The 19,831-nt window shown below is 48.6% G+C and overlaps 1 protein-coding gene across 2 annotated transcripts; it reads left to right on the forward strand.

The window, feature by feature from the left end:
* The first annotated feature begins 2,814 nt into the window (after window positions 1-2,814).
* FOSL2 (FOS like 2, AP-1 transcription factor subunit) lies at window positions 2,815-19,254 on the forward strand. Of its 2 annotated transcripts, XM_068158820.1 has the most exons (5): window positions 2,815-2,916; window positions 3,439-3,688; window positions 9,467-9,721; window positions 13,371-13,478; window positions 14,933-19,254. In XM_068158820.1, exons 2-5 carry the CDS (start codon window positions 3,590-3,592, stop codon window positions 15,440-15,442), a joined length of 972 nt encoding a protein of 323 aa, XP_068014921.1. In that variant the 5' UTR covers window positions 2,815-2,916; window positions 3,439-3,589; the 3' UTR covers window positions 15,443-19,254. The 2 variants fall into 2 exon arrangements, with proteins under 2 accessions (XP_068014921.1, XP_068014922.1); XM_068158821.1 differs by lacking the exons at window positions 2,815-2,916; window positions 3,439-3,688 and adding an exon at window positions 3,765-4,065.
* Window positions 19,255-19,831: the final 577 nt, after the last annotated feature.

Genomic DNA, 19,831 nt, shown 5'->3' on the forward strand with positions numbered 1-19,831 from the left:
GTGCCCTTATCCTCTGCTCCTGTAAAAATACAGTGCAAAGCTTTTGCTGGTCCAGGTTTCTGTCTCCTCATTGCTGCCAAAGTCAAGAAGTGCGAGAAGCCAAGGTCTCATTTGCCTTACAATGATCCTCTCCTGCCCTGGAACTTGGGCTGGTCTTAATTTGTCTATGGCTCAGGCAAGAATGGACTAGGCAGATGTACATGTTATCTCATGTTTTTTTGGAAGCAGGGAGCCTATTGCACAATGAAGCTTGGTCTGGATACAGATTAAAAATGCGTGTGTCTGGGGCACCATGAGCCAGGCTAGTCTGAGTTACTCTGATCCACACACACACGGGAAAAAAAGGTAATGCAAAGGCTGATATGGGAGTGAGGAGTCTCCATGTGACTGATTATTTCTTCCCCATGGAATTAATCGGTTCTGTATTGCATGAGCCTATCTTAGCCAGAGGGGAGTTTGTGCTCCCAGGCCAGCAGAAACTCTAGTGAAGTCAATGTAAATTTACATGGTAAAACTTCAGACAGGCATCTGAGGGCTGTGGGTCAGGCACTCACATAGGGCAAGGTGGTGCCAGTCCAGCTATGGAAGGGAGGTTCATCACCCTGCACGAGCTGAGGGTTTGGCCTTAGGTGTGCTTTCAGCTTCCTGCACTTCTTACAGGGCTTTTAACTTGAGGATTTAGAAGTGTCAACTAATTGCATCCACATTAACTGCAGCCGAATATTAAATCAGCACTTGAATGTCATTTTGAACGAGCTGTTCCCAGACTCCATCTCATGCAAATTCGTCAGGACGGGGTAGGTGTGCCAAAATCATGCTGGAATAATGTTTGAAAACAACACTCAAAATGTTTATACTCGAGCAGAAACACGAGGAGAGCAGGTAGCTTAGGTTTAATGATATGATGAAAAGTTATAGAAACACTTGTCCTCTTGCAAAATGCCTCAACAGTTATGCTCCAGCGCCCTGTTCTCCACCCCCATCTTTCTCTCCCTGGGCCAAATACTTTTGCATTCCTCGTTGCACAGTAGCATGCTTTCCACAAGCCCACCAGCTTGATTTAAAACATGAACAAAGCTGGGGCTGGTGACCTCAGATGACAGCAGTGGTTCCTGACGCGTGGTAAACCCTGGGGCTAATAGCAGCCTCCACCTGAGGAGAGCTGGAGGCAGAGCCAAGGGAAACGAGCAGCCAAACCCCACCCCTTTTGTAACCTTCTTTATTACAAAGTGTGTTTTCTCCTATCTCTCCTCGTCTCGTAACAACTGCAGCCTGACTTCTCTCACATCTTGAACGATTTCTCTTTCCAGCAGAAAGAAGCATGTGCAGATCACCTGCCTGACACGAAACCCAAGGGAAAACCCACGTCACAGCCTCGCTGCGCCTGCTACAGTATCCCCTCCCCCGCCCAGTCCCTTGCTCTTAAAGCAATGTGAGTTGGAAGCACGGGGTTATTTTCACAGCCCAGTCCCCACCTCCTCCAAAGCCAGATGCTGCAGTTAATCCAGATGGAGAATTTAAATTGCCTGGAAATTAAGGTGCTGAAAACCAAAGAACATTGCCAGGAGTTTTAGTCCCAAATGCCTGACTCGGTCCTAAAAAAAAAAAAAAAGGCATATGCCGAAGACTTTTGACCTATTGTCTGCTTCATTTCCCAGTTCCCTGAAGGCTCTGGGATGGAGATGGGTGCTGCTTCTCCCTTGCCAAGGAGGACAGTGGAGTGGAGGGAAGCCCATTGCTCTCAGATGAGCTCCTGTGGGAAAATATTTTGTTCATGAGACAGCTTAAATGGGATTTTATAGCCTGAACTCAGATGACTTCTTTTTCCCCACCAGGAAAAGGGACACACTAAGGGCTGGGCAAATCATCCAGGGAAGGTGAAAAGACAGTTTGGGTCTAACAGCAACGCTTGAGCAATCTGTAAACGAGCATCATTGCTGTTGTCACTGCAGGTCACCCAAGGGCGTATGTTCTCCCTGCAGATGGCTTTGCTCTATCTGTTTCTGCCACCTTCCAGCCTGTGCCGGTCAGTGACCTGGAAATGCCATAGCCACCTGAAGCAGGCTGTGAGGTCCTTGCCCTGTGAGATTTGGCTGCAGGGCAGCCTAGGGCTATTACTCTTCCTGTGCTCTGCTTTGGAAGCCTGAAGTGGCTCTGCAGGCAGATCCTAGGAGTTCAGTTAAAAAAAAATAAAAAAAATAATTCAGGAGTCCAGTGTAAAAATCCAGGGGGAGGAAGGGAAGAAAATTATGAAATAGATAAATTATTATTATGAATAATACCAATGTCAAAAGAAAAATAATAATACGATAAATAAAAGATATAAAAATCAAAATAGAAATTAAAATCATGACAACCAGCCCAGTCTAAGATGTTGTTTACCACCGCTGTGAAAAAAAATGGACCAAGAACCAAGGTACCTCGGCCGACATCTAACCCCCTGCCGGGATTTTGGACTGAACACCCGCCCGTGTACCAATTCCCCGAAGGGGGAAGCCGGTCTGTGGGGCGAAATTTGCTCCCCGTTTCCCAAAAGCCGCCCACCCCAGCTCTTTCAGCGGTGTGCCTGTCCCTTTAAATCCCGGCAGCGGAGCCAGGGAATCCCTCTCGCAACGCGTCATCCGCGGCAAGGAAACCCGCGCTCGCGTCGTGCGACGCAAATGACCATTTTTGGCAACGTGCGACAACGGACGGGACCAAGTAGGGCGGGGGGAGGCGGGGCCTGACGGGAATAGGCCGCTGCGCCCCACCTCCCACCGCCGCCGCTTCGCCCGCCCCGCCCGGACCCGCGAAACGCGGGTCCGGGCGGGGCGGGCGAAGCGGCGGCGGTGTTGGGGAGGACACGGAGGAGGCTATCGCGATCCCTGTCCCGCCCCCCCCCGCGCGGCGGCAGGTGGGAGGCTCCGCGTTGGCAAGGTGGGGCCGGTGCGCCGCGGGTTTGACGTGTGCGAGTGCACATGGTGCGGCGGCGGGCGGATAATAAGCGAGTGGGGCCGGAGCGATGCCATTGCTCTGAGTCACTGCGGGTGCGCGGAGCTCCCGCTTCGCGCTACCGGGGGAGCCGTGGGGTGTAAGACCCGGCGTTGACTCACTCCCCGCGCCAGGAAAAGGGGCGGACGGTGGTAGGGAGGAGGAGAGGAGGGGGGAGGCGGAGGAGAACCGCTCCGCCTGCAGCCCCCGGGGCCGGGGCCGCTTCGCCGTCGGGGCGAGTCACGCCGGGCAGTGCGGAGAGCGGACATCGGCGTGTTCACTGCCTGCGCTTGCCTGCGCGCACGGCTTTGCTCCCGCCGCGCCGCCGAGCCTTCCTGTCCCGTCGGCGCTTCGCTGCCGCCTGAGCATCTTTTGTTGTTGTTATTATTATCTCTTTATTTTCTCCTTAAAAAAAAAAAACAAACGAAACTTTTTACTTTTTTTCCCCCCCATCTCCTCCTTCCAAAGCTTTTTTCTTCCTGCCTTTCCGCGGCGAACGTTGGGAGGCAAAAAGAGCCGAAGAGGCCGGGAGGGAGAAGGGGGCGGGGAGACGGCGAGGGAGCGGCGGGTGTCGGTGCGGGAAGGCGGGGACGCGGTTCCCCCGGCCCGACCTCGGACCATGTACCAGGACTACCCCGGGAACTTCGACACCTCCTCCAGAGGCAGCAGCGGCTCCCCAGGACATCCCGAGAACTACTCCAGCGGCGCAGCCCAGCAGGTAGGGCCGGGTGCTGCCCCTCTCCCCCGGGGGCTTCTGCGAGCGTTCCCGGCACGGGAGTTCACCGCCACGCCCGGGGAGCGGCGGCCGGGGAGCGGCGCTTCCTCCACAGTGAAGGCGCGGGCGCCCGGCGGAGAGACGCCGTACGCGGGGGCTCAGCCGGTGCCGGCGGGCCGCCGCCGTGTTGCTTTTCTCCTTCCTGCCTGTCTACTCCGGAGCGACTGCTGGGACCCGCGCGGGAGGGACGTTGAGCGGAGTTGCCCTCCGGTCGGTGCCCACTCGGGGCCCGGAGTGCCACGGGAGGCAGCGGCCTGCCCCGAGTGGGGACGCTCGGTGAGACAGTGACCGGCCCGATGCCTCCACCGTCCCGGCCCGAGGTAGAGCAGGGCACGCGGGTGGCGGTGGGGACACCCCGTCTGGTGTCCCGGGACCCGCCGCAGCGGCGGGCCGGGACCAGCTCGGAAACTGAAGGGTTCCGCAGGGCAGCTCCTCTCCGAGGCCGGTAACACAAATAACACGGGAGCATCCGACTCTTCCTTTTTCCTGCTTTTGTTCTCGTCGGGAGCTTCTCTGTCCCTCCGTTTGCCGGCCTTTCCTCATTTCTGTGCTAGGCTCGCTCGCAACAGTTTGGGCGTCTTCCCTGGGACTTTGGGAGGTGCCACTTGAGTTACTTTCAAGGCGCTATTGCGGCCGCACGCCGGGGATGGCTTGAAGCGCGCTGGGGCTTTTTCAAACAGCTGAAGTGGTCGTTCCGCTTCTCCCCTCCCCTAAACTGGCTCCTCGGCAGTGACACTAATTTTGCCTTTCCCACCGGTGAGACGGTCGGCGGTGTGCCGTTCCGCTCCTCCCGCTGCCCGACTACTCCGTGGCTCTACCGTGAGCCGCCGGCCAATCTCCGGCTGGTGATGGCTCTTTCCCGAGCAGGACCTTCCCTGGGAGCCGCCGGAGCGCTCCTGGCGCCAGTCGGCTGTTCGGTCCCCCGCAAACTCCCGCAGCCGGACGGCGCTGGAAGGATAACAGATGCTTCCTGTGGAAGCGGCGTAAATTCGACCGACCTAGAAGCCTAGTCAGGTGGCTTGTGGGGTCATTAATTTTCTTTTCCTTAAGAAAATATCTCGAAATGGCTTATATGCCTCCATCAACTAAATCCGCCACTTCTGGGGAAGGCATTACACAATCGGACCAGTTATACAAACCTGGGTTATTTCATAACTTGTTTACATCAGCTGGCCCAGCCAGCTTTTTCAAAGTTGCTCCCCACACCCCTCCACACTCTCCCCCTTCTCACAGTATTATTCGTTCTTGTGTGGCTTGTATGAGCGAACTGGCAGTATGAGCATATTGCCGTCTTCACATCAAGAAATCATTGGATCGTTTAAAAAAAAAAAAAAAAGGTCCGGTTTTAAACTTTGCCAGCCGTACCAGCCCGTGACATTCCTCACATTAAAGAAGTTTTACCAGAAATGACTCGCCGCCGCTCCCCGCCTGCTCAAAACGCATCTCGCTGGTGCCCTCTGCGGGCTGCGGATCCAGATTTCCAGGGGCTGTAGCTCGGCTCCAGCTTATCCCCTGTTTTAACAGTAAATGCCAGGACAAGGTGGGGGAGCGGCGGGGAGCCGAGACGCTGAAAACGCCTGGCAAGCTGCGCTCCCTTTCCTCCGCCGATTCAGCAGCTGCACTGGATTCAAGGCGGTGAAACTCCAGCGCTGCTTAAGAGTTGAGCTCTCGAGGTCTGACTGATAACTGGGTTTTCCCCTTTTTATTTTCTGGGGCTGCAAGTCTTTCAAAGGCAGCTGGCATCTATGGCATTTGATAGAGGGGCCGGACCCCAGTTTCTAGGGTTACTATCTGAATCAGGGCTTTGAGCAGGATGCTGGCTTAGCAAAAACATAAATGTTTTCTTTAAGAATCTGGGAGATTTCTCAAGGCCTTGTGCTCTGTCTTTCCCTTGATCCTTACAGATGTTGTAGATTGTATTGCCTTTGCAGTCAGGCTGTTCTGCTGGTTCTGGAGATCTGCTGGGGTTTATCCCTACAGAAAATACGCATCGTAGAATAATTTTTTATTATTCCCTTTCCCCCCCCCCAAAGCAAGAAAAGATGCATCAGTCACATGTTTAAGTGGAAACTGTCTCTGAGCCAAAACTTTGATGCTTTTTAATTATTTTTCCCATGCAACACAGCACTGAAACATTTTTAAGTTGCATGTCAGGCCATTTTCCTAATCACTGACTTTGCCATGTGGTAAACATAGACTTTAATGGGAAGAGTTTGTATACTCTTCAGACTGGTTGACTTTCCCCTCAAATATCCTAGCACTGTGTCCAGCTCTCCTTAGAGGAGTTATTCATTGTAGAAAGCCATTAGGGACCTTATATTTATTGTGGTATATATCCTATACACCCTGTATTTGATAGCTGAGTAGTTGTAAAAGATCTGGATGTTTTTTTGGTGGTTTCGTTGCCGAGTTTGTTTTATTCCATGGCCCTTGTATTTGTTTCTAGATTGGTTTCTGGTGCTGCTTAGCACTTGCAGTTACACATGTAAGTGAAGGTCTAGAGGGGAGCAGAGATACAGTGGGGTACGGGATAGAAAATCCTCTTTAACTTGGAGAAGGGAACTGGTGAGCCAATGCCTGAAATTTGCCTATGCTGCCCCTGCTCCTAAGTTGTGACCTGCTAATGTAGTCTGTCCCTGCCTGTGGCAAGACTCCTCTGGAGACACTCTTGACTGTGGACTAGGGGAGGCTCCCATCCAACTCCTTATTTTTAAGGCAGAGCAGAGACTGACCTCAATTCTTGGCACTTTCAATAACAGGACTCTGTTGTTCAGTTGTTGGATTTCTTTTTAAATGATACCTTTATCTGTATGTTGCTTAGGTTAGGAGAGGAGAGCAGAAGCTTCATGGCTGAGCATGTGCTGCATGTGTAGCCCTGCAGTGCTTTGAATTCCTTGTAGATAAGGAGAACCGAGAACTCCAGGAGCCTCTCCTAGGTCATGAGAGGAGAGCTCTGGGTGTCCTGGGTGAGAAAATGGTTGGAGAGGTTCTGTAAAGTGGAGAAATGGGGAGGTGGATGAGGGCAGGCAGTACTGCCAGGCTGGCAGGGGGATTGGAGCTCTCTGAGGGGAGGAGGAATGAGGAAAGCAAAGCTTGGACAGGACTGTGGGGAAAGAGCTGGAGCTCCAAAGTGAAGAGGCCAGTGGTCATAGGGCTGTTCAGGGGAGGTGGCAGGGAATCTGGGGCCCTGCTGCCGAAACCAGTAGCATTCCAGGGGGCAGAGTTGATGGCCACCGGGTAGAGCATGGGAGGCCAGCCGCACTTGCCATGGCAAATCTTTTCCAGTGCAGTGTCCCAGCAGGGAAAGCGAGGTATGTGGGGAGAGTCTGACCAGTGAGGAAGCAGTGTTTGTAAAGCCCAGCAGCAGTGGTAGCTTGAGTGCCCCATATCTGAAGACTTGGCCTATCGCAACAGCAAGTCCTTTCATTAGTTATCTGGGGAAAATGCAGAATACAGAGTGAGTTTTTGAACATACTTTTAAGGATTGGAAAGGAAGCTAGTGACAGAGATGGAACACAGCACAAACAGGGACTGCAGATCTCTTAGCTCTGCAAACAAGCACCATGGAGCTACCAAGGGATGTGGCTGAACCAAGCAGCTCCCTTTTGTTGTCCAGAAGACTTCCACTAGTGTTAAAGACTACTTTCAATATAGGAGTGATTACAAGTGGAGTAGTTACTTTATCAATAACTTGGAGCTTGATCTTTGTCAGACACTTACAACTTAGGTGTCTGATTGGGTGGTGGATCTGATTCTCTCAGCCTCTGATGGGAATTTTTAGCAGGTCGTTGAATGCGGTTGGGTGTTGGAGGCTCTGAAATGCAAGATCTCCAGATGTTTTGCCTTAGCTTTCTAGTGTCCCTGCAAAGAAGACAGGGGTCTTCTCTGCTTTTTTGTGTACAGGAGTGATGGTGGCACAGGTAGGTAAAGGCCATGATAGAAGCCACTTGTGGAACGAGAAGCAGAACTTGTGTCCATTGACTTGGGCACTTGTGGTTCAACTAGTCTTGCACTTCCTTCCTTTTGCGAGGTTAGGGTCCCTTTCTATTACGGTTGTGGAGGCACCAAGGTATTCTCTCCTGCACTGTGCAATCATATCTTACATCGGGCAGAGCAAAGAAGGGGGTTGGTTGTGCATGTAATTTCCTCTGTGGTGTTGACAGTTTGCAGCTCTGGGCCTCTGTAGTTAATTGAGAGTGGTCACAAAGGCTGACTGTACTCTGAAATGTGGGGTACGCTGAGGTCGTGTTTGACTTGAGCTCCAGGTGACTCTCTGATATTCTGGTGGGTCTTTTGCAAAGGTCTTGGTGTCAGTGTGTTCTCTTTGTGCAATTCCCCCACTTGTTTAACTTCATTCACTTTTTGCTTCTCTTGTCCTTTCTTGCTGGATTTTAAGCTATAAGTCAGCATTTGTCTATGTTCAGACTGGATCTCCTGATCTCCAAGTACTGGCATCTGGGCTTCTGAAATGCTGTAGCTATCAGAATGTGAAATACTATTTGCTGTAGCCTTGGTTTAACAAAGCTTTTAAGGTGATTGCCTAGGCACACCCTAAAAAGGAAATCTGTGTTGAACTGCTGTCCCTTATCTGGGACGCTTACCTGAGCTGAGGTCAGGCTGATGCAAGGCCTGTCTGCTTTGGGAAACTAGTTTGTTGACCCAAGAATGTGCATTTTTCATGGGGTCATTTTGAGGCTCACAAATCTGAGGCAGTGATGGCTGATGGTCCTACAGGACCTGTCCCTTGTGCAGTGACTGCTGGAGTATGGCATGTATCTAAAACCAAGTCCAACCATTGAAAGGCTCCTGAAGCAGCTCAGCATAGACAAAAGCATTCTTTCTCCCCTGCTTCCCCCTCCGGGGACAAGCGATTGTTTTCCTTGCAGTTTAATGCCAGCATATTATCCAGATGGATTTACCTCTGTCTGAAACAAGGTGTACATGTATTTTGGAGGAGATCATTACTTGCTACCTTGGTTTTACTGCTGCCTTGTTTTGTCTAGACAGTGCAGAGAGCTGCAGGGAACTTGTCCGATCTGAATCCTAAGACCTATTTTATAGGCTGCTATTAAAATACATATCCTCGCACGTAACCATCCCAGGGCCGGGCTGCTCACCCTGTGTGTGCCCAGTGCACAACCACTGAACAAGAAGAGAGCTGCTGTTCTTGTGGTACCAAACCCTGTACTGATTGAACCTGAATTTCCGGGGAATCTTTTGGCAGAAGAAAGCTTTGCTCTGCTTGGTAATGGCGTTTCAGAAGTGAAGTTTCTCTTCCTTTTCTTTGGGCTGGCAGAGAAGTGTTTTTGTTTTTTGCTTCTAGAAACTCCTTAATTCCCCTTTCGCTCCACACCGGAAGGAGCAGTGGGCACAGGCAGGAGGCAGTGGCAGTGGGGATGCTGCCTAGGAGGGGAGGCTGCTGTAGGGGGTGCTGGGGAGGTGTGGGGAGGATGAGGAAGGAGGCTGGGAGAGGTTAGGGCTGCTTTGAAGAGGAAGCACCTGGGCCCGGCACATTCTCCAAGGGGCTGCAGTGGGTAGGGGCAGTCTAGGATGCTGCACAGGCACCAGCAATCAGTGCCTTTGCTTCAGGTGCTGCTTTGATCTTCACTGGTGCAGCTCCTGAGGGCCTGCCTGGTTTCTGAATAGTTGCTTATCTTCTGCTTTCATTGACAGTTTTTCTCTCTTCTCTCTTTCCCTTTTCTCCACTGCTTTTCATCCTAGAAATTTCGAGTAGATATGCCAGGATCAGGCAGTGCTTTTATCCCTACAATCAACGCCATCACAACCAGCCAAGACCTGCAGTGGATGGTCCAGCCCACTGTCATCACCTCCATGTCAAGCCCTTACTCTCGCTCGCACCCATACAGCCATCCACTGCCACCGCTGTCTTCGGTAGCCGGACACACAGCCCTCCAGCGACCCGGTGTGATCAAAACTATCGGGACTACAGTGGGCCGGAGACGGAGAGATGAGCAGGTAACCATAGTGTGGGGAGCGGCTGAGAGTGCCTCAAAAACTCATGAAGAGATTCCACCCTGACTTCTCTTGGGATCTCCTGGCCCCATGGGGGGTGCACTGAGGTCTGCCTCCTGAGCTGTACAGATGCTAGGGTTTCTCAGGGTGTAGTGTGTAAGCTGAAGGGTGATTTTTATTGCTGCTTCCTCATTGTATGGCCAGACTTATCCAACTTCCATCAAATGCTTTACACTGCTGGGCTGCATCATGGCTCAGTTTCAAAAACTAGTGAAACTCTGAAGTCAAGCCCTGGGTTTTGGTTTGAGTGTCTCTGACACTCCAGGCAGAAGGAGACCTCTGAGCAAGCAGAGGAGCTTTTAATATAGAACATTTACAAATCTGACACCAAAATTACGTCAGCTGGTGTTTTATATCTGCTCTGTGGCAGCTAGTGCTGCTCCAGTCTCAATATTGGGTGATATCACCAATACCAGGCAGTGCTGTGCAGGGAGGACCTCCACTGTAGTAGCAAGAGCATCTTGAAAGAATGGGGTTTAAATCCATCTTCCCACTAGAGACATGCAATCACTCAAACTTTTTACTGGAGGGATGTGGGAATCCCATGAGCAGAGATTGTTTTTTTCCTGCTCTCAGCCCAGTGGCATTCTCATACTTAGGATGGGGTGGCTTGTACCACTTCTGCCCTGTGCTCACCCTCCCAATGGGTTTATCAAGATGGGACACTGGATCATGTTCTTGGACAGAGCAATAGACTCTGTGCAGTCACCTCATATTGTGGAAATCCTTTCAGCCCTGTCAATCTCCTCTTAGTATGAAACAGCCTTCTCCAGGGCTGTCTGGAGTCTCCAGTGTCTGCACTGATAGGCTGGTATCTTTAAAAAAATTAAAAAAATTAAAACCCCAACAATTCTGAATAATCTAGATGTCCCTGAATTGTTCCCAAGCAGCAGTTGTGTGGGTCGCTGCAGAGCAGTGCAATGAGAGGCACTGCACACCCTCAGTGCTTCCAGCACATGCTGTTGCGTGAGGTCTGTTTCTAATAAGACTCACCAGCCCTGCTTTTACTTCCACGTCATCTATTTTGGTTCACACTGTGATTGTTTTATGTGGAGTTGCTGTCTAGATTAGATGTGAAAGGCAGGGAAGGGGTTAAACTCCCTTGTCCAGAGTGAGCTGTACCTCTGTGTGGGGAGCTGGTGTGGGTGCACGAAGGGCCTGGTTTTGGAAGGAATGACGGGGCAGCTGTGGTGGTTTGGGTACAGCCAGCCCTTTCCCAGCCGGAGCTACCTCCTGGTTCCCTGCGTGCAGGGCTGGTGTCCAAAGCCAGGGAAGCTCTCAGGAGAACTGGGGGAATAATTAGCAACAACTAATTTGACAAATGCTGCCTCTGTGTTCACAAATTGGCCGTGAAGAGATCACCATACTCTCTGTTTTATTTGTTGTTCAGAGCTATTTGCTGAAGGACGCCTGCCAAGCAATTCCTGGCCCGTGGCTTGTTTGCAAGCCGTACATTCTGGGTCATTCAAAGCCAAGTCCTTTTGATTAGACGCATGCTAAGGCAGTACCCGGGTGCTTTACCGTGGCTCTTTGGCTCAGGTTTCCACTGCTGGTGCTTTGAACACCACATCGGAGAGCCCTTTTGGAAAACATTGTGTAACACTTTATGAAAAAAGCCTGGTTTGATGAATGTTTCTGCCAGTGAATGCACGTATTGGGCTTGGACAAGCTACAGATAATGTGTACAGCGGGGGCATGAAGAGTGCCAAATCCAACTGCTTTCAAACAAGTCCAGCAACCGCTGACAGAATATTCCTTTTAAACCCCAGCATAACGTTAAACGCATCCAGATTAGGGGCTTCAGCCTCCTCTGTGAGATTCTTGCAAAGCGCAGCCTCCAAGACAGATAGTTTAAAAATTACTAAAGGCTCTGGGAAGAGAAATGTCAGTCCCAATATGTTTCAATGAGGTCTGTGCTTCTAAAGTGTGAAGGGGCTCTTGAAAACTGTACTCAGAAACCCCAAGTCAGCACAGAATCTGTGTGCATGCTTAACACTTTCCTGTACTGCGGATACTGGTGTGCAAATACATTTTAAGCCTGCACACATACAGGCTGGAAAGTGAGCAGGCAGAGCCGTAGCAGAGAGAGCAGTGCCTGCCAGAGACTCCCTACTGGGGGGAATATGCCAAAGCCCCGCTGGCTGCCACCCAGCACAGTGGAGGTAACCCCCACCCCAAGACAGAGTGCCGTGATCTATTGATAGAAACGCTTTCAGGCTCAGAAGCTGTCTCCTGAAGTCCTGGAAGTGGTTCTATTGCTCAGTGTGCATGCAGGGTCTCATGCTGTGTGCAGGTGAAATTGCAGGCACCAACCAGAGCCTAAAAAAAAACCCCGAGAACTGAATGAGGGGAATGCCCAGAGGGTGAAGTAAATGCTCTGAAACTGCAAAGATTGAAATTAAGGAAATAAAGCAAACCAAAACAAACCAGAATGAGGTTAGAGTAAAACTAACACTGAAAAGAAAATGTAGGAAAAGGTTAGATGTCTCATTTGTTATTTGGACAGCCCCGAAGATATAAAAAGTGAAAGCTCTTATGAAAAGGTTTTTTCTTTCCGTTCTCCGCTGGCACTATGTGAGATCTGACACGTGCTTTGCAGGGTGCTCGTTTCACTTTTGTTTGCAGTCACCAGGCCAAAGCCCCTGCAGCACATGCCAGCGTGGCTGAAGTGCAGGGCATGAGGTCAGTCTGCAGCAGAGGATGCATGGCCAAGCGTGTGCTGTGAATACCACTGGCAGTCTCTTGACACTGACTCCTGTGCGCTGTGCGCCGCAGCAGTGAGCTGGGCCATGCCAGCTGCCTTCACGTGCTGCTGTACCTGCTCCCAGGCTATGGCAGTGGTGCAAACCTATCTGCCACTGCTGGAATTTATAAAACCTCCTCTCAAACCCCAAAGCTGGGCCTGACTTGACCAGATCTTGTGGGCTTCTGCTCACTTCCTCTAGTTTCGCAAGAGTGTTACTCTATAGGTTTCTATGGAATTGCTCCTGATTTACATCAGTGAAGATGTCAGCCTCAGGAAGCCCTTGATATCACTAGAGCCTTGCCTGCTGATGCAAGCAGCACAGTGTGTTATCTTGCTTGAGTGCTCAAAAATCTGAGGTCAGATTTTTGGGTGGTATAAATCATTGTTGCTTCACATACTTCATGGGAGCGCTGCTGATTTCCCTGTCTCCCCCTCCACCTCATCCCCGACCTTCAAGCTAATAACTATTTCTGTGTGGGAAGCAGCAGATATTTTCTTTCAAGAAAGAGGCACTTACAACATCATGTTCTGGTTTTGCTTAATGTACCACCCAAGTTGTGAAACAATCAGAGCATCTTTTATCTGTTTGGCCTTGGTGCAGATTCACTGTCCTCTTACACAATCTTCCCTCTGCTCCCCACTCCATCTTCCCCTCATCCTTCTGCTAAGACCCAGTGCAAGCAGAGATACTGTGTGCTTTCATCTTGTGCTGACATCAGTGAAGAGGAGTGCTCAGCATCCTGCTGGATCAGGCCTTGTTCCTTTGCATTGTGGTTAAATCCTCACAAACTTCAAGGAATGCCTTGCTCAGATCTGATTGTAGATTTTCTTGGCACTTGCCCACAGCTGTCGCCTGAGGAAGAAGAGAAGCGAAGGATCCGGAGAGAGAGGAACAAGCTGGCAGCTGCTAAGTGTCGTAACAGGCGTCGGGAGCTAACAGAGAAACTCCAGGCGGTATGTGCTCTGCATACGTTTCCCCTTCCTTGTCACTCACCCTTTGGACCAGTTTGAAGGGCATTTCTCTCTTTCCATTAACATGTTTGAGGACAATTATATAAAACACACACCTTCCCCTTCCAAGGATGCCCAGGGATGTTGCTCCTACATCAGCAGTGGTGAGCGCTTGGGCCTGAAGCTCAAGAGCCTAAATTCTCCTTGCTGACTGCCCAGAATCTTGTTTTAGCCTCTCAGCTAGCACTGAGTCTCCTTACCTCTGATGCCTTCTTATGTGGAAATAAAGTTGCTGTGTGCCTCAAGTGCAGGACAGAAGCACTGAAGACAATAGGATCATCTGAAAGCAGAAGAAAATGAGGCAGATGTTCTGTGTACCTATCAAAGCTGCATACTTTAGGCTAATGTTTCTTTGGTGGGGGTGACTGATATCCTGCACAAAGGGAGCACCACAGAGACAGGTGTTTGGGTGCCATGGGGGAAACAAGTACTTAAGCTGGAGAAGGTAGGGATGAGTATGAGAAACATATGGTGGGTAAGGGACTGTCTGAAGAGGAAGTAAGGATGAGTTGTGTTGAAAGAAGTTGGAGGGAAGACTCAGTGCTCCTGCTTAAAAAAACAGCCTGGTGCAGGTTTTATTTGATGATCTGATTAACAAGGGCAGCATCAGAAGTGAAAGCACACCAGTGAAACATGCTGCTGACTCAAATTTGGGAGGTATTCTCAGTGTAGGAGAGGCAGACTTTCCTATAGCAAGAATTGAAGGATTTGTCATGACTAAGGTAATAGAGAGAGGAATGCGAACTGGGAGGTTGTCCCCTGAAGGACTGAGAGTGATTTTTTTTTTTTTTGTGAAGTGGAGAGCTCCTCACACAGGAAAGTAATGATTGCTCATAGATTGACTATGAGCCATCAGTGTGATGTGATTATGAGAAAAGTAAATGTATTAATTCTAGAAGCATCCAAGTATGGTCCACTGGAGGTGAAAGCATTGGGCACTTTCACAAGTCAGACAAGTGTCAGAGCTAATCTGGAAGAGAAAATTCCAAGAAATAAAGAAAATTGAAACAGGTGCCAGATTGCTTTACACTTCCTCTAAGTGAAAAGAATGTTACTTAACGAACACAATCCGAGTTCTCTTTGCTAATGTGCCTGTCAGGCAAGGGAGAATGGTAAAGTCACAGGCCAAACAGTAGTAGAAGCTGGCCATGAGAAAATTAAGGCAAGCTCATGAGAAAACCATTTATCACCCCTAGATTGGCAAAGTCTGGTAATGGACTACTGGTAGACACATGAGCAACAAGATGCACAGCTGGCAATGACCTGGTGCCTGCTTGGCTCATGAAGAGTCTGGGATGTATCTGCTTGTGCCATCTGGGGTCTGGACTTGATGACCGTGTTCCAGGTGAGGAACAATTCCCGAGCCTCTGATATTTACTTCATGTTCTTATCTGCAGGAAACTGAAGTGTTGGAGGAGGAAAAGTCAGTGCTGCAAAAGGAGATTGCTGAGCTCCAGAAGGAGAAGGAGAAGCTGGAGTTTATGCTGGTGGCTCACAGCCCTGTGTGCAAAATCAGCCCTGAGGAGCGTCGGAGCCCACCATCCAGCAGCCTCCAGAGTGTTAGGACTGGAGCGAGTGGAGCCGTGGTTGTGAAACAGGAGCCTGTGGAGGAAGAGATCCCATCTTCTTCTTTGGTCCTTGACAAAGCCCAGAGGTCTGTCATTAAGCCCATCAGCATTGCTGGAGGTTTTTATGGGGAGGAGGCACTCAACACTCCCATTGTGGTGACCTCAACACCAGCCATCACTCCTGGGTCCTCCAACTTGGTGTTCACCTACCCTAATGTGTTGGATCAGGAGTCTCCTCTCTCTCCATCTGAGTCCTGCTCCAAAGCTCACCGGAGGAGCAGCAGCAGCGGTGACCAGTCCTCAGATTCCTTGAACTCTCCCACCTTGCTGGCATTGTAATTCCCCTGTGGCCCCCCATTTTGCCAGTGTGTTGCATCCCCTACCAGAACCATGGGGGAGCCCCCCTCCATGGGATTAGAGACAGGCACAGGATCGTTCAAGCACAAGGGCAGCAAGAACAAGGATGGGGAAGTGCTGCAGCTCCAGGAAGGAGAGCGAGGACCAACACCAGCTCCCTGGAGGCAGGAAATGGCAAGGGTGGGACTGATGTGCCAAGACTGTTTGGAAAGGGTGATGTTGCCTCTGTAGGGACTGCCTGTGGAAACCTCTTCATGGCTGTAGTGGACTTGGGGAGCGCTCTTGGCCTTAAGTAAAAACAAGATGCCAACAGTTGCTAGTCGTCCCTTTCCTTTGTGAATTGATCTGATCAGTTGTGCTCTGTGCTTAGATCATTCTGGTTGATCTTACAGCTTCTCTCATTCCTTCTCCCTCTCTCTCTGTGCTTATTTCCAATGTTGTCAATCCCATGACATTTCATCCAGTTGGTCTGAACTCTACAGGCTTGTTAGGATTCTTCCTCTTGGGACAGGCTGTGGGAAACGTGTAGGCCTGCCAAGGCAGGAGTGGGAGATGGCTAGGAGGTCCAAGAAAGGGGTGACCAAAAGGAGCTTGAGGGCTCCATAACTCTGTCCTGGGGCACTGAGACAGCAGAGGCAGCAGGAGGCTCACATGGAAAATCTTTTTTAACATGTAGATTTATTTATCCCCTTAGGCTCCTCCAAAACCAAGTTAGCATCTCAGGGCCAAAGTAGAATCAGAAAAGCTGCTGGAGTGGCACTTACCAGTGTCTGGCAGGGGTTTACCACAGTTTGGTGGATATCTAATCTGCTTCATGTTGTTTACTTTTCCTGGGCTGCCTGCTGTAGCGGGAGTATTGCATCTTTCTCCCCATCAGGGCTTCTGACTCAGAGGCTGATCTCTTCCTGTCAGTAAATCCTCCCCTCCTCTTGGCTATATTTGCAGAACATGCTACCAAAAAAGAGGTGGCACCATGTTCCTATAAATCTAGGATGGAGAGTGGCAGTGGTTAAGAGGGCAAGATTAGCTGGCTGCACGCTTCCTGGCTTTTTCATTGCTGGGAAACAAGCATGATACATCCACCAGTTGAGACTAGCGGGTGTTGTTTGCTCAGAGATTTCCAAGGTTGAGGGGAAGGCAGTGGTCCAACCTCCAGCACAGCACAAGCCACAAGGTGCTCCTGACTAGTCAGGAATGACATGGTTAAAGTGATGACCTCTCTGCAGTAGAACAGAGCTTCTGATAACCTCTGGTTATGAATGACAAATTGTGTCAGCAAAGAAAATTGACTTCCATTATTTGCACCTCAGTCTTTGGCTTTTATTTTTTGTTCTGTTGTTTTATGGTGGGTTTGTTTGGTTTGTTTTTTTGGTGTGGTGTTGGTGGTGAGGGTTTTTTTGCATTGTAATTGATTTAGTTTTTATGGGGTTCATTGGCCTGAAAACAAAACAGAAATCAGAGTGCTCTTCTCTTAGCCCTGGGTCTTCTCCAGCCTATGGGTTTGGCTGCTGCTACTAAGTGCTCAAAGAGGGCACAAACTCTCCAGTGCTGATGTTGTCTACTGAAAGCAGTAATGTCTGTAACCTAGTCCCACTTAGATCCAAGCTCAATTCCTGTTAATATCAACACAGCTTGCCAGCTAAGCAACTTAGGAGACAGTTCTTTGGTTCTTCCTGTTGAAGTTGTGATGGCAGCTATTTATTTTGGTGTGAGATTATATTTTTTTGCTTCTACTCAACTGAAACCAGGGTGTTTCATGGTCAGGCTGGACCTGGAGAAATGTGATATGACATAAAACTAATCCTGTGAGATGATACACTGCTGGAGTCCCCACTAACTCCACTGGATGTTTACTCAGCAGGGCTGGCTTCCCTGAAACCCTGGCTACTGCCCATTCCTTGAATCATTTCAAAGGGACATTACTTCAGTTCTAAAGGTAGTCTTTGCTTTTTTTATTACTATTATTTTTAAACCTAGTTATTTAGCAAACCTGCCAGAAAGAGAAAGGATTGATCTTTGTGTTTCATAAAGCTGATTAATAGTCAAGCTTTTTCTTTCTTGCTTAAACATTTCCATCGCTGCCTCAGTACCAGAGGTTTCAAATTGAGCTTACACAATAAGTAACGTTGATAAAGGAGTTCTTGTTCTTACATGAAGACCAAACCTTCCTTTCTAATCAAGCAGATTTTAAGCTTCTGTAGTTAGCACAGGGGATCCTATTTCCGTAGGGTTTTATGTAGATGCTACCACTTTAGGTGAAACTGCTGCTTCTCTGTCTCCATTTTATCAGACGCTTGTTTGAGCCAAAGTGGATTGAGAATCTAAATCTTTTCAATAAAGTGTCCCTGCATGTAATTTCTGCCCATTTCTGAGCAGAATACAGCATTGACAAGTGGTGAATTCTAAGGTGATACAGCTACCTTTGTGGCCAGATGATCAGGATGATTGTGTCTCAAGAGATCAGAAACATTCCTCCTATGGTTTTCAGAAAGTCAGGTTCCTTTTCAAGCCTGAGTAAGTTTAACTCTTGATGAAACAACAAAAACATACCTTTGCTTTTGCTAACTGGAATCACTGCCAAAAAGAGCTGTAGCTGGTCATTGCCCACTGCCTTGTTACTGACCTTCTCAAAGACATGAGAGGACAGTCCCCTTTCCTGTTCTGTGATACTGGTGGGAGCCGTGTGAAGCTGCCTAGACAAGAGGATTATTTTTCTACTATCTGGAAAAAGCCCTAGGCACCTTGTGCCTGCTTGTTTCATCCCTCAGATCTCTCAGAGGATGTCTGTGTTGGCATCACTGGTGTCTTGCCTTCTGTATTTTGGAGATCAGTCTTACTTTACTTGCTGGCAGACAGGTACAACTTGATCTCTGTCATTGCTTTGGTTTGGCCCTGCATTCTTCTTTTCAGGTTTTCTGATGTGCATTTTGGGAACTCACTGTCTTCCCCATCTCCAAAACGGTGTTTTCCACGTGTACTTTCCCCTCCAGTTTCTAGATGTGGTGTCTCCATGTTCTACGTGTATTGGGGTTCCAGGAGCTGTTACAACTAGCATCTGACCAAGAGTTGTTGAAGTCAACAGAAAAGGGCCTGGGGAATTTCAGCTGGTATTGGGTCAACCCCCTAGTGACTGGCCCAACAAAGCCTCTAATAATATCTTAAATTAATTGATGCCAAACTGGGAGGAGCAGTAGCAGTTGCATTGAAGGAAACATTCAACGTCCAGGTGATGTTTGCCATTCCAGTTTTGCCCTTGTTCTTCCTTCCCTTTCCCCAGTTTGTGGCATTGCCTTCATCCATTCCTTTCATGTAGATGTGGAGACTGGGTAAGTCTCAGACTGCTTGTGATGTAATGGGATTTGGGACCAACATGCTGGGGACAGTGGCTCTCTGTTGTGTTTTTATAATTATTATTTAAATAATCTATTCAGTTCATCTGAACCTTTTAATTTTTGCTGCTTACTCTATGTAGGATCCACCTGGCCTTCATCCTAAAGGAAAACAAGAAAATGAAAACAAACCTAAGGCAACACCCCCTCCTCCTCCCTGGTATCTTATTTATTGGCAGGCACCTATCTTGTGCCCGCTCCAGCAGAGCTGTCTGCCATTAATTTAACATTCTCCCAACTCAAATTCCTGGTGTTTGGTTGTTGCTTCCTTCCTTTTTTTTTTTTTTTTCCATTGTTTGTTTTAAAATTCTAAACCAGACTTCTGCAATGTAAGAAATCTTATTATAACACTTACAAGTTCATTTTCATTAGGAAGGCTGAGTCAAACATTTTAAGGGGGGGGGGGGGGGGGGGATAAATCTACATTTTATTTCTTATTTATTTATCATGTTTACATCTTTTTGTTTTTTTTTTTTTTCTGTTGAAGACTTGGATATTAATAAAGCATTAAGAATACTCCAATCTCTTTTTTTTTTTTTTTTTTTTTAGGCTAATGATTTTTTTTGTTTGTTTAATTATTATCCTTTAAATAAAATATTCTGGGGTTTGTTATTGTCTGTATAAAATGTAAAAAGAGATGTGTTTCTAAAGATGCATTATCATTCCTCTGTGGACAGTAGGTGGAATTGAGGACAAATCTCAGAAGACAAGATGATAATAATAAAATCCCACCCTGTTTTACTTAATTGTTCCCCCTTCTATCCTGTATGATTAAAGGGTTATTCCACTTTCTTGTTTTGTGGTTACTTGATATTAAAACCATATTAAAATGTGTAGAAAATAGGTATCCAATTGTTTTTTGCTCAGTGAGAGGATAAACTGTTGTATATATCTTGATATACTGTGTAGTTCAAAGTAACATCAGTAAGGGATAGTGCATCTTTATTAGAGTGATAAGTTACTAGTGTCACTAAAGTCTACT

Source organism: Melanerpes formicivorus, unplaced genomic scaffold (genome assembly GCF_026170545.1).
Source record: "Melanerpes formicivorus ecotype bairdi unplaced genomic scaffold, bMelFor1.0.p_v2 SCAF_43, whole genome shotgun sequence".
NCBI lineage: Eukaryota > Metazoa > Chordata > Aves > Piciformes > Picidae > Melanerpes > Melanerpes formicivorus.